Genomic DNA, 15,093 nt, shown 5'->3' with positions numbered 1-15,093 from the left:
GAGAACGTGGGAGCAAGTAACGTCTCATCTTCAGAGGTGAAAACAAAACTTCCAGCACATTTAGACAGCTGGCTGTCTGCACGCGTATTCACAGCTGTTTCCCATGCGCAGATAAAATATAACATTTTTATAAATGCTCCAATTTGAAATTCAATAATCAGGCTTTTTCTCTAATTTTTTCCCACGCCATCGCAGAAAAGTGTGTTTGCAGCCTTGGTGTAGCACTTCGCCGGACCTCAGCTGTGCGTGTTTATCGGTGCGTTCATGTTCTCTCTCTCTCTCTGCGTTTTTCGCTGGCTGCTCGGGGGGGTTACAGCAGAAACTGTTGAAGCAGCGCAGGCTCCCACGAGCAAGAGGAAGGAAAAAGCACAAACAACAAGCGTCGGCCATCTGGAGACGTGTAGCTGTGTGTGCGAGACATGCAACAGTTGCGCTTCACGTCAGGGGGACTGAAAATAAAGCGCGTCTGTGACAGTGAAGGGACGCGGTGGGGGGGCGGAGGGGGTCGCGATGTTTTCTGTTTATGATTATGTTTCTACTGTCTTTTCTTTTTCATTTATCATCATATTCCTTCCTCAGGGGTCAATAGCGCTACATTGGACGGCGCACAGCAAACACTAGTCCGTGTGCTGAGTTTATTTATTGATCAAACGCCTTCTCCCGGCCATACGTTTTGATTGTAGGAGCAATATCGAGAGCTTCCCCTCTATGCTGACCGGATTTCACCCTTGGTGGTGTCTTGGCTCTTGAAAATATCAAGAGCCATATAGGCCTATTTTCTAAAAAGAAAAATGTCAAGCCACTTCCTTTGTGTATGGAATTCCTTTTGTGTATCCAAAACTCAAGTTGTTCGTCACAAATATTTAAAGGCCCACATAAACATGGAGCGGCTCTGGCCTGACCCTCACTGTCACTGTGTCTGCCAGCAGCATCCAGCTTTCCTCCTCCTCTTCTCTTCCTCCTCCTCCTCCTCCCCCTCCGCTCAGTCTCTTCCTCTTACACCTCCTCCTCCTCTCTGCCTCCTCTCCTCTTCCTCTCTTCTTCCTCTCCTCCTGCTGTTTATTATTGTGAGCTTTAACAGGATGATGCCGGGCTTTTCCCACCACGCTTCTGGGGGCGGACGCCGAGCCGTCCCTCCCGCTGTTTACAACTCATTACGACAGGCGCAGACCTCTGGGGGTGCGTGTCTCAAACACAGGACGCGGAGCCTGAGCCGCCATCTGTGATGTCTCTCCCTCTTGTTCTTGTTTTTTGAACTGCTAACCTCGCGCTGTTGGCTTTGTTTGCACACGTCCTTGTGTCTTTGTCTTTCTAGTGACATCCCAACAGGTGATGGAAAAGAGGATTCCTCTTTAAAGCTGATCATCACATGTTTTATGGGATCCGTTTTCAACCTTCCTTTCTTTCCTTCCTCTCACATGTTTGGTAGGAGACAGAATCAGCCCTTGGTGACATCACAAAAGGCTAATTTTCTGCCCATTTTCTCTACATAGTGCAGGCAGCAAAAAGTCAAGGATGGAGTTTTCATATTCCTGCAGAGCCCAGGCAAAATAGAAACGGTGCGATACCTGCACAGTTCCTGTGCAGCGCATTTCTATGTAGGTCAGAAGTGAAGCTCGTTGTTGTGTGGGCAGAAAATGGAGTCGGTCGGAATGCGGCGTCATGAGGGTCATTGTGTGTGCAGTTTAATTGCCTTCAGTGGTAGGAAGTGAATCATCTCCACTTCTGACAAAGTGAAATGCACACAAAGCGCATTGCTATTCAATTGCGTTATGTTATTATCCTGCGCAAGATAGGGTTGTGTGTGTGTGTGTGTGTGTGTGTGTGTGTGATGAATGACCACAGTGTGTAGTGTAAAAGGTGTGTTTTCCTGTTTTATAGTGTAGCGTAACTGGTGTCTTCCTGCTTCCACTGTTGACTGTCAATAAGATTGTTTGGCATGTGATCCTGTTTTTGGTGCCCAGTGAGACACGCACACACACACACGCGCACACGCACACACACACACGCTCATAATGTGGCTGAAAATGATATTATTGTCACTGAGAGAAAACGATTGTTCCTGCAGTGAGAATTCAGCCACTATTTAGAATTAGATTAGCGGTGAAGTTTGTCCCCTGAGGAGTGAGTCTGCGTTCCAGAAAATGTTGTCTTGCGCTCAAGATTCCACACCCACACCACTCAGTTTTCTCACTGAGCAAATGACTCCATCACCGATGTGTTGTTACATTTTATCTTGCCTTTCCTAGTGCTTCGGACGTCCCGGTTATATTCACAAAACAGGAAGTCAAAATAGTACTCTACCAAAAAATGTTGTTTTTTTTTATACAGAGAAAGGTAAAAAAAAAAAAAAAAAGAAATGATGCCATCTTTTCTTCCTGCCCTGGTTTTGCCTCAGTTTCACTTTAATGAAGGTGTTTGCTCAAGTTGGTCAAGCATGCAGCCTTCTTTAAGCCACCATATTATAGTACACAGAAACACGCTGCTAGAGATTAGGAGGAAGTGTCACTGAGGGTTTATGGGCCGGCAGTGTGACAGGTGTGATGATGATTCATGATTCACACTGGCTGTGAGCGCTGATGTGTGAGATTCTGTTGAAATGATAAGAAAGCGGTCGTAAAATTACCGGCTGCGCCTCAATAAATCCGCTCAGACTATTTATAAGACTTTTTAGCGGCTTCACTTTCGGTGGAATTGTATAAAGGTTTGCGGTGGTGTGTTGAGGACTCAAAGGTAAACAACAATTCATTTCATGTGACATACTTCCTAATTAATGTGGGTCATTTATTTTCATCTTCAAAAACATGTCAAACAAAGAAACTAAGGAGAAAATCGTCCACGTCCTTGTTTGGGTTTGCTGCGGTGTCAGTGTTTCGTGCCGTGCAGGTGACCTTCCCTTTGCAGGAAACTTTGAGAGGGAAACATTAACAGGACATGAATAGCCTAGCTCACATGTCGGACAAACAAATGAATCAACGTTGAGTGTTTGTCTGCGAGTGATGTTTGCACGCTGACACCGCAGCATTAGACTCAGAAACACACTCGTGTTGTGCGTGCATGCCGCAGCACGGGCGGACCTGCGTGCGGTGCAAACGCTCCCAGATAAACATCTTTAATTGACGGAACCGACCGCATTCCGGTGACAGCGGTGTGTGTCGCACGCTGAGGAACAAAGTGGGCGTCGCTCCGCGTTAGCGGCGCTGTTCTGGGACGCACCTCAGTTTCTATCAATAGACCGCGTTTGATGTGGGCGCACTGCTGCTCACCCACGCACACACTGACGGCAGCTTTAAAAAGGTGATGAAGTTGATTGGCAGTGATCGCAGTGGTGCTCTGCAGGAAGTGATGTGATCTTAGTTTTAAATGGGAGAGCCTAGAGGGCCCAGCACAGACCTATTAAAAATGTGTTGCAATATATAGTTGAATATTATGGGCTTTTTTTGGTTTGATTATGATTTGAGAGATTAGATTACACTTAAATTGTATTATCTATGCATGTATGCAGCTTGCCTTATGATTGCCAATGCCTTCATTGAATTGTGACTGTTATCCTAGAAAACTGTTGTCCTGCTCTGATTCAGAGTTGCAAAACCTGGAGGAAAAACAACATTTGCCATAAAAGCATTTCTGCTGTTTCCACCTGACCTTAAAGTACACACCATTTGAAAGGCAATGAGCACATTACAATGGGATTGTTTGCTTTAGAAAAAGGTAAAAGGGCATCGCTCCCTTTTTGCCGTTTTGCGTCTGCAGCCTCGTGACTGAATCTCTCTCCTCTGTTTCCTCCTGCAGCTGCTCCGGACTGCACAGTGAACAAAAGGCCTGTCTGGCCCAGACAGGTGAAGCTATTCAGAGCCAGCGCTGTGGTTCAGCGAGAGCATCCCGCAGGAGTTTAATGTGTCAGCGAGATCCCCCCACCCGCTCTCGACCCCGGCCCCGCCCCCACGGATACGCTCCATGTTCAGCGCCGTCCTGGGCTGGCAGAGCTTTATTCTCTGAAAGATTGATGAGGTCCCGTCCCGGCGCAGGAGACCTGGCGAGACGTCGATAAGGGCGGCTTTCATTTCACCACATTTCATCCCCGGCTCCTCCCTCCCCTGCTGTTTATCTGCTCCGAGAGGGATGCAGGGGGGTTGGCTTTGAAACATGAGAGGGGATAATGACACATCGGGCCCCCCTGGGTTGGACGCGCAGCGCTTAAAACGGGAACGATGAGAAAAAGTGACGCCGGCGTTTTCTTCCCTTGCCCCACGTTGGACGGCCGCGAGGCAGCCGAGCAGCGGGACGCCCGGGCGGGCACGTCGCTGTCCGAGCGCTGGAGCAGGAGCGCAGTGACAACAAAGAGAGACACCCGGAGCTGAGGGTGGCTGGACAAACGCAAATCACACACTCATACACTCACACACGCACACAGACAGACACGGAGAGTGTTCTGCAAAAGACAATGTGCAACATCTCGTTCTGTGATGTGGACAGTAAGGTGGACCAGTACTTCCAGCCCACGCTCTACATCATAGTCATCGTCCTGGGGCTGCCCACCAACTGCATGGCTCTGTGGGCCGCCTACATGCAGGTGAGGAGGGGGGGCAGCACACAAACACACGCACACGTACACACACACACACACACACACACAGATTTGAGTGTCACCGTGCATTAACGCTACCCTACACATAACAACATGGCACACATTAATTGTAATGTTGTTTGTGAGTATTTAATTTTCACGCACACACACGCACACACACACACACTAAACTCACGTGATAAATTCACAATTCATTCCCCAGTAAAGGAGCCGCTTGATTCTATCGTCCACCATCAGCAATACCGCGGTTCACCAGTCAGTCCAGTGCAGTTTCTATGTTCTGGACTACTGGCACCAACCAGCGGTGGCCTCGTGGTTGTGAAAAACGAGCTTGTGGCAGGAGGTTTGCTGGAGATTCGGTTTGGGGAAAGTGGCCATTGCTCGTCTCCACTACTGAGGCCCCTTGAACAAGTCCTAGTTCAAGTGAAGGTTGACTATGAGTAGGACGGGTCAAATGCAGAGTTACAGTTTCCCCTAAGGGATTGATGAAATGAAATTATTGGGATTCGTTGTTTTACTGTAAATGAGCCTGACAGGTTGACCTATTCTTAGTTCTTTTTCTAGTAAATTAAAACAGAAGTTTTTTATTTTCTACTGTATTTGTCTAACTGAAAGCAACACCTCCATGTATTTTCACTTCCACTCCATCCCAAGAGGTCAGCTTTGGAATGTAACATACTGGGCCATTAAACGAGCTTGCGAATGCCGGGTTTATAGAGAATAACGATTTTTTAAAAATCGCTGGCTATTTTGCTGAGCCGCAGTGTTTTGGCTTCCTGTAAAATAATTACTCCAGCACAGAAGGTCACGTAATAACTTATGTAACTGAGTGCGATAACCATGAGTTACCATGTTCATGTTTTCACTTTGTTATAAAACATGTCCGATGCAACCCTCGCACACTGGGGGTATTTTCCCATGCGGCCATCAAACAGTTGCCGCGCTTCCCACGGAGCGTCCGCTTGCTTTGGCAGCAGCAGGAGGAAATGTAATTAACTTTTCGTTCGACCAACCTTCCTGACTTGTATTATAAGTTTAGGTTATTGTTTCCATCTCAGTACCCACCCTTTGCCGCATTCAACTTGAGCCTGGGCCAAGCTGAATGCAGCTGCTCCATCATAAAAAAAAAAGAGTATACGGTGACGTTATAAGTAGAAAAATGGAGATCAATTTGATATTGAGAAAGTTTAACTGGACTTTTTAATACCTGTGTAGCAATTTCATTCAAGGTCTGAATTTCAAGCACATTATTAACATCCTCCTCTCATTTTTAAAAATTGTGATAAATGAAAACACTGCAACGTGAAATCTTCACCGATTACTCTTTTCTGCCGCAAAGGTACGCCAACGCAACGAGCTGGGCGTCTACCTGATCAACCTGTCGGTGGCCGACCTTCTCTACATCAGCACCCTTCCGCTTTGGATCGACTACTTCCTGCAGCGCGACGACTGGATCCACGGCCAGGAGAGCTGCAAACTCTTTGGCTTCATCTTCTACACCAACATCTACGTCAGCATCGCCTTCCTGTGCTGCATCTCGCTGGACCGATACCTGGCCGTGGCCTACCCCTTGCGCTTTGCCAAGGTCCGACGGATCAAGACAGGTACGGAGGCTCCAAGGTGGCCCTTGTATCTCAGGTAACGTCAGTTTGATTTTGGATCTATTCTAACTCTTATCTGGACTCTTTGCAGCTGTGATGGTCAGCGCCATGGTGTGGATCATCGAGATCGTGGCCAACTCGGCTCCTCTCTTCCACGATGAACTCTTCCAGGGCAGGTTCAACCACACCTTCTGCTTTGAAAAGTACCCCATGCAGGACTGGGTGGCAGGGATGAACCTCTACAGGACGTTCCTAGGGTTCCTCGCACCATGGACTGCCATGCTGGTGGCATACCGAGGGATCCTGGCGGCAGTGCGCTGCAACGTCTCGACCGAGCGGCAGGAGAAGGCGAAGATCCAGCGGCTGGCGCTGAGCCTGATCCTGATCGTCCTGCTCTGCTTCGGACCGTACCACGTGCTCCTCCTGGTGCGGAGCGTCATGTTCCTGAAGGAGCCGTGTGACTGCAGCTCCGAGGAAAGCCTGTTTGCGGCGTACCACGTGTCGCTGGCGCTGACCAGCCTCAACTGTGTGGCCGACCCCATTTTGTACTGTTTTGTCAACGAGGGAGCCAGGCACGACGTGGGCCGGGCCCTCTCGGCCCTGCTGTCGGCCGCCTGCCACAGGGGCTCCACCTCCTCGCCGTCGCACGCCGACATACTCAATGCCGGCTCGGTCACCATGGAGACGCCATTGTCGGCGAAGAAACAGCCCTGCGTCTACGCCGATGGAGGCAAGACCAACACCTACAAGACGGAACTCGTGGCGCTGAAGGAGGAGTGTCTCCAGATGACCATTCTCAGTGTTCGCAAGTGACTTTTCGCTGGAGAACAAAGTCGACGGTGTGACCAGACCGGCGAGCCCGGAGAATCTCAGAGCGCCACTTCGTTTGGTCGGTTGGTCCGTCGGTCGTTCGGTCGAACACTCATTCCATCCGTGGAATGAGACGGATAAGACGGCAGTTGCTAAAGTGGAGGCGTCCAATACCACGTATCGTCTCATTGCCAATGTCGACAAATAATGTGGGTCACTCACGAGCAGAAGAGTTGGCTGTCGCTGCTCGCCAACTTCACCAAATTGTTGCGTTGCATAGCCCGGAAATACAGGTTAAAATGTCATAACTGATGATGTCTTTTTTTGTGCATGTGCAACTCAAGTGTGAGTTGACGCCTTCACCAAAATGTCTCAACATTTGCAGCAAGACGGCAAATGTGGTTGACTCTTCCGCCGACTCTCGTCTCACATCACGTAGCAACTCACAGCGTTCGCCGACAACCACAGCAGCAAGTCTTCATAAAAGTCTACACGCTAAAGCAAGACAAAAAAATGGTTATTTCAGCAAAAATGTAAAGACTTTTGAGCTTTTAATTTGTGGGGTTTTTTTCTGACAGTGTTTTCTGAGTGACAGCCTCGCCGGGCTCAACTTGTTGCTGAGTCTGTTCCATTTTCGTCACTCCAGCCTGCGTATCAGCTTTTTTTTTTTTTTTAAAGAGCTCTGCTGCATGCTAATGTTAGCTTGTCAACTGTATGTGTCATCACTGATTCCAGTGTTGCAGCTCGTGCTTCCAGAGAATCTGTCATTAGACTTTGAAGTAAGTATCATGAGGTCAGGGTTGAGCCCAAATGGTGTCCAAAATGAAACGGGGCCAAGTGAAGGTTCAAGTCTGAGAAGATCTAAATTTGTCCACAGAAATTCGTCTGGAGGAAGTTATATATAAAAAGAATCATTCTGAGCTATTTCAGTTGAGAGACTGGTTCACATGTCATCATTGGTGTGGCATCTAAGCATCATACTGAAAAACTGTGTCTGACAATTTGGACAACAATTTTCAGGCAGCTTGCAAACAATGATAATAATAAATAATGATTTTTTTTTTTTCTCCAAACGGAACACGTTCGCTCATCTGTGTCATGTTTTTGGTCAGAGACAAGACATCTTTGCACCCCCCCGACCCCCACTAACTGGACATACAGGGCAGACATAGAGGAGAAAATCTCCAAAATATGACGTACTGAAGAAAGATATAAATATATATGGTCAAACACATTTTCAATGCTTGCTGGAAACGTCTTAATGTTTTTTTGTTTTGTTTTGTTTTTAAGAAATAATGAAGCCTTATGAAGTACCTCAGCTTGTAAACTGCAAAAGCAAGGCAGTAGACAGAAAAGTGTCTTTGTTGTAATGTGAGTGATATACAATGTTATTGTTGACTCATTGTGTGACAGAAAAATCATTCAGCCCACTTAGAAAACAGCAATTTACCGCTCAGCTGTGCTAGATACATTTTACTCAACAGAAAATAGCAGAAATTAAATCAATGTTGCAATAAGCCATAGCACATTTTACAGGTCCCACAATATACCCTTTTTCTGATCTTTGTTTCATTCTGACTTCAGTGCCGCATTTTTGCATGATCAATTTATACAGAAACTCAGAAAGAAGATTTATCCCTCTGTTTACAGCCCTCCGCAAAATGACTTTGTTGTTACATCCTAATAAAAACAAAGGTTTTGTTGGACATTCCACGCTTGTAATAGAATAAATACATAGTTGCTGCAAAACTGTTTCTGATGGTTGAACCAATAGCTGGTTGGGGATGTTCTCACTAACCTGAGGATAATATTTGCCCTTTGTGACATCACAACAGGCAGATTTTACACACTCTGCAAAAGAAGTAAAGAGTGAGATTTCTTTATTTACAGGGACTCCGTTGGCAGACTATATATATAGAAACATATTCCGGTTAGATGACGCTGGAAGAGTGAACTCTGCTTCATGTGCGCCCTTTAAATGAGTGCAATCAGTAGAAATCAGCCATAGTTAACATATAGGGGGTTGTAGTTATCTGCATTACAAGGAAGCAACCCTCCCCGCCTCTTCAGATCCAGCGCAAACCTGAGGAGGCCTTTAACAGTTGCAGCAAATAGTTGGCAGAATAACATTTACATCCCCGTTTTAGATTGAAATTGTCCCAAACTGATTTTGCACATTTCCTTACGCCACTTTTACCGCCATGAGGGTGATTGGTTATTCACAGCAGCACTGCAACTATATTCAAATGTAATTAACAACAACCGTCCTTTACATTTCCTACATGAGGCTGCTTTTTTTTTCTCTTTTTTTGCTGAGTGCAAAAAGTTTAAAGCTCTGGATTAACTGCTGTAATTTCTTATATTCATAACAACAAGAAAAAAAAAGACAGAGGTGGTTTTTCCTTTACTGAACTTCTGACTGCTTTTGCACTGAGTTACAAAGCAACAACAACAACGCCATTTTCTCGTGTCCAGTTAAGACCTTTAAAGAAACAAGCTGGTGGATGTTCTTCCATTACCATCTTTCTTATTCATGTGTCACCTGACCAGGAAGTAAGAGAAAGACATGTTGGTGTTATTGGACTATGCCTTTTACAAACAAGCCATATTGCCACCGTATGTGAGCTTAAATACATTTAGCTGTGTTTCTTTTTCCAAAATGTATGTCTTAATATCAACTTACTGCATCTTCCCGTTTGAAGGTAAATGTAAACGTGCCTACTGTTTGCAGCATGTCAAAGCCTTGGTGACAAGGCAAGATGATGTTTAACACGGGGCTGAAGTTAAATACACGACGGCAGCCAAACACCTAATTTTGAATGCACGTCCAAACAAACCGTTGGCAGCCATCTGTGCTGCGCTAACGCTGCCTGCAGCTTATGCACAATTTAAACATCTGCTTTTTTCATAATGGAAATGATTTGAGCGGAGGCTACACACAAATTTGGAGTCTGCCGTCCGTAATGCATGCTATTTGGTCGTCAAACGTCCTGTTATTTGGAGGCAGTTTGACCCAAATTAGCTGTTTTTTGGGGGGAGGGTTGGCAGCATCTTTTTTGTGACCAAAACAACAGCGTTGATTTTTGACATTTCTAGCAGTTGGGATCCTGAAACGTCATGACAGTTTCGACAACAGGCCATTAAACCCTGCAAATAGAGACAGTGTAGGTGTCGCTCAAACGCAAATAGGAGACAGCTGACAAAGCTTTTTTTTTTCTTTTCGTCTCGGCACCTGTGTGCAATCAAAATATGTATAAGTCAGTGTTAACATCCCAAACAACAATTATCATCATCATTCCCAGTTGTGTAAAGGTGGACTGGAGAAGGTCAGATCCTTCATCAGTTCTTCACGCCCCTTTTGATTCTATTTTATCTCTACTGATATGAAATTGGATTTTTTTAAAGACTGACGCTTTTATCATTTGCTTGTCAATTTATTTAACAGCAACTCCATTCATCATATTTCCACTCACACTGTGCAGCATAAGCAAAACTTTCTTTCTCAGACATTCATGAAGGGCATCTGGTGTGTGAAGGGTTAAGGTTATAGGGTTAGATGATGTCACCAGCATCGCATGCATTCTCAATATTTTGCCTTCTTTTTGTTCTATTACTGGTGTGATCAGTCTTCACCCTTAAAACACGCAACACCCCGCAGTCTGTCACCGATGCTGTTGCCCAGACAGGTTCGCTGCTCCACAGTCGCTTCATGTTGTGAAACAGCAAGCGCACATATTTAAATGTTCATTTGCCAACAATCGCAACAAGTGTGTTGACTGAGAAGCGTCTCGTGGCACGTTTCCACAGTAACATGTTCCTCGGCATGAAAGTATTTTTTTGTGCAATGTGATTTAAGATTATTTTTATTTTATTTTATTTTATTTTATTTTGTCAATGCTACAGTTGTGCATTTATATGTTCTTCAGAGAAAGGAGGTACCAGGCTTTGTAATGTGTTTGTTTATGGGGACTGTCCATAAAGAAATAAATTATGCAGACAAAACCTTGAGTTTTCCTGTTTGTTGGACTCGCACACTCACCGGCGGCTTTCTTCCTTTAAATTTTGCAAGTGAGTGCTTCATGAAGGGTTTGAACGCTTTGCACTCAGGCCGTTCCACTTTACCACGTTATTTATTTTACTGCAGCAGGAGGTGCCTTTCACGCTCAGCTCACACCTCCTCCATTTTGGACAGGCAATAACAGCCCCCCCTGATGGCTGCATCAGCAAACAGCTTTGGATGCTGCAATACAGACTTTTTGCTGCGCACAGGCGGGATCACACACACACACACACATGCACGCACACACACACGCACACACACGCACACACACCTTATTGAAAAAAAAAAAAGAGAAGAAATTTGAAATGCCAGACCAAGACCAAGAGCTCTGCATATTTCTGCAACCCTGCAAGTAACCTGGTGACAGATCAGTGGGCAGCAGCAGTGGGAGCAGCTCTGGGACTGCTGCCAACACACAGTCATGTTAGCGCTGTTCCAGACCTCTGAAGCTGCACTGTTTCAGGACGACATGAAGGACATCCTGAAGAGGTGCACGTGTGTGTGTGTGTGTGTGTGTGTGTGTGTGTGTGTGTGTGTGTGTGTGTGTGTGTGTGCGCGCCTTTGCATTTAGTGTGTTTTTGGCAACATCTCAAAGTGTGTGTACGCGCACGTGTGCGTGTGTGTATATGTGCGTGCCCCCTCTTCAATTGTTACGCAAGAGCACACCTTAAATTAACAACCTGTCCACATGGATGGAGGAGGGGCACATTTTTTTACTGCACTATGAAAAAAAGGACAGCCAGTATGCATTTGACTAAAACAATGGAGCCCAGAATAGACGTAATGCGTTTGCATGAGTTAACAGAATACGTGATATGTACAGTACGTTGCACATGTGACGTCGTACAAATCTTTTTCAAAGACACGTCAGAGGAGCGATGAAGGACAGAACTCTCTGTCTTTGTGGGAATATTTTCCTGCCCTCTACGCTTCAGTGGCCACCTCTGCTCTTCCTATATATAGCCGCTCACCAGAGGCCGCGCTGGTTTCATCAACAGCTCACCTGATTATTGAGGTGATTTATGATGCAGTAAGGACACAGACACACCCTCGGGTCACACCGGATGATTGCTCCCGTCGTCATAAAAGGGGCATCAGATTCATTTCTTTTGCAATGGAGCAACTAGATAATATGGTTCATATCAATGATCTATCTATCTATCTATCTATCTATCTATCTATCTATCTATCTATCTATCTATCTATCTATCTGTTTTTGAATGAAAAATTGTTCTGCTGTCTCTTTTCTAGCTAGCCTCTTGTAGCCACATGAGGTTGCACTTTGTCTGTGGAATGGTGTGACTTTCCGAATTGTAAAATAATATTTTGAAATTATTATTTTTAGGAAAATTAAAAATGTTTTTTTTTTTTGTTTTTTTTAAATAATCACAGATGTGTTAGCTATACAACTACATGTATGCAGTAATCAGGGATTATTTTGAGGAATCGTTAATTCCTCAGGGTAATCGTTAATTCCCTTTCTCTAAATTCATTTTTAATCCTCTTTCTCTGTACATACGTGCCACTGCAGATCTGCGCGTTCCGCCCACTGCAGATTTGACTCGAGGCTTCTCATTCCTTCATCATTATCATTGTGGCGGAGGAAGCAGGTCACCAGCAATCAAACAGCCCAGATAAATGTAAACCAGCATGAATAGACTCTCGACGCCCCTGGATGTAAAACCTTGTGTCGTGAACTGTGTGGGAGCCCCGAGACAATGGTGCTTGATGTTGACTGACAAGCGTGTGTGTTCCATATCTTCTTATGTGCAGAGAGGAGCTGTGGGTCTCAGCACATGTGGGAAACTGTGTGTGTTGTCACTTATCATACATAGGTTGTTATTTTTGTGTAATTACAATAACACTGTGTTTATTTAAAGGTAAAGCATTGCTTGGAATTCCAAAGGTGGCGTAGAATTGATGACAGATCCTGCGTTAACCTCAGGCCCTCTTGTGGGAACCTGCCCTTTTATAGTAACCTCACACACTATTTGGAGTGTTTCCTAAATAAATGTATTATACAAGAGAGATACTTGATTGGGATAGAGATCTAAGCATACCAGCAGTCGTGTGAGGTTACTGTTTATGGAAGGGAGCAGGGAGGTGAAGTTTCAAAAGAACGGAATTAGAAGAAAACATTATGTATGCAGAGAAATAATGGAGGATAGTTTAACGTTCTGGATGAGAAGAATGTAAAGAATGAGAACAAGAAGAAGAATGAAGGGAAAGGAAATAATGATCACGTTGGCATTTCTAATATTTACAGCTTCCAAGTTTGTTACACAAGCAATAAATTCTCCGTAAATAAACTCTGTTTTTAGTTTATTGAAACAAAACTTTAATCAATTTCTCTGGCATCTGATAAAAACGCCTTTCCATCAAATTTTTGGGTTTGTTACTAAATATATGATCGTAAAGTCTTTAAAGTATTTACTGGAATGGCAACATTTCAGGTTGAATTCATTGTTCAATTAAAGTTCATTTGCTTGGAAAGTCCAGTTGGCTTGGTGAGGCGTGAACGCACTATTATGTCATGGTTATGGAGTAGAGGCAAGAGGCATTGGCCAATCAGAAGTGAGTAGAGACGGATCTTCGCTATTTCTTATTGCAGGAAAAAGGAAAGTGAAGGCATCAGCCAATCATCAGCCGAGCTCCGAAACACAGTACGCCGTGACATCATTCGGTCGTATAGACCGAGGAGAAACGGCTAGTAGCTTGAAGTGGAGCGAGGACCTGACAGAAATATGGCCGGAAGAAAACATACCTCAACTTCCGGGTTAGCGCGCTCACCTGAACAGTACCGTTTTCAAACTGTTTTGAACAGTGCGTCCGTGAAAAGTTAACAAGCAGAAGAAGAGGAAGTTCGGGAGACGACAAGGTAAAGTTTCCTTGATAAAGAAATGGATTTTGTGGTATAAAGAAACTTGCTCGTGTGATACATTGCCGTGTGTTTGAAACAGCTGGAAATCGTGCCGAGTCCCCAAACGTTCCGAGTGTTCCTGACGATATGTTACTTTTTGTTATGTGGGAGGATGTTGCTTTCTGACGGTGTCTGGGCCGTCTGTTGATTTATTTAGACCCTCAGAAAGTGACATCACCCAACTAATAGTTGTGACAAATGTGTATCTGCAATACAATCACTGGTATCTGATTCACACTAAGTTTTTAGGATGTGAGATGCAGCATATTTAAAAGTAGAAATAATTAAATGGATACAATTCTTTTTTTTATCATTATTATTATTAAAATGTATCTCAATTGATTTAAAACCAAATTAGTTACTTATTTATCTCTGATCCAAATCAAATTTAAATAACTGCATGAAACCCCAGAATGATAATGTGCATTTTGAGAATTATTGCAAGAGCCCCTGACATCATGGTACAGTAGGTAGGAAATGGGAGAAATTGAACTCTGAATTGAGGTGTGGGTGTGGTTAAGTTCAATTTAGGTACAGTCAACATGCAAATTAAATAGTCCTTAACAGTGAAGTAGTACTCTTAAGTACTTGGTCAAGGGACAATTGATCAAGTTTGGTTGAAGTTGCTGACCACACTCCATATATGTACATATATGAGCCACATAGAGGCATAAAAACACAGGCAGAGTCGTGCACCAGACAGGTGGTTGTTTGATAAGATAAGGGGTTTGGGGAAGTGAAACAATGGCTGTTGCTGCTGAGGCTTCATGAAGTCATGATGTTGTGAGGTCTGACTCATGTCGGCTGTTGAACCCTCAGTCAACGTCTCACCCAACGCCTCACTGCCCCCTCAAAGCTCAGTTTTAAAAGGCTTTATTCCTTTGAATACCAACCCTTTGACATCACATCCGCACAAAACGCTCTGCGTCCAAATCACTCTGGGAAAACACGATAAAATAAATACATACTTGGTATTTATTTTTGCATCCATTCATGTTTTTCTTTTGGTTTGTTGAATTGTAACATAAAGCAAACAATTTAAGAAACGCTCAACAACAAACTCGGCAGAGAAGTATCTGTCTTCAGCACTTGGACGCAATTATCTTAAGTTCAC

The 15,093-nt window shown here is 44.5% G+C and overlaps 1 protein-coding gene across 2 annotated transcripts in view; it reads left to right on the top strand.

The window, feature by feature from the left end:
• Positions 1–11,001, top strand: part of gpr4 (G protein-coupled receptor 4) — a 28,048-nt gene extending 17,047 nt beyond the window's left edge. For both annotated transcript variants that reach the window (XM_076036592.1, XM_076036593.1), the window contains exons 2-4: positions 3,793–4,573; positions 5,928–6,192; positions 6,281–11,001. In XM_076036592.1, coding sequence (XP_075892707.1) covers positions 4,445–4,573; positions 5,928–6,192; positions 6,281–7,002 — 1,116 coding nt within the window. In that variant the 5' untranslated portion in view covers positions 3,793–4,444 and the 3' untranslated portion in view covers positions 7,003–11,001. The remainder of the gene's footprint in view (positions 1–3,792; positions 4,574–5,927; positions 6,193–6,280) is intronic.
• The last annotated feature ends 4,092 nt before the right edge of the window (positions 11,002–15,093 follow it).

The sequence above is a fragment of the Nelusetta ayraudi genome, unplaced genomic scaffold, assembly GCF_046127955.1.
Source record: "Nelusetta ayraudi isolate G7.1 ecotype Tasmania unplaced genomic scaffold, CSIRO-AGI_Nayr_v1 ptg000048l, whole genome shotgun sequence".
Classification (NCBI taxonomy): domain Eukaryota; kingdom Metazoa; phylum Chordata; class Actinopteri; order Tetraodontiformes; family Monacanthidae; genus Nelusetta; species Nelusetta ayraudi.
This window is presented reverse-complemented; position numbering and strand designations above follow the sequence as displayed.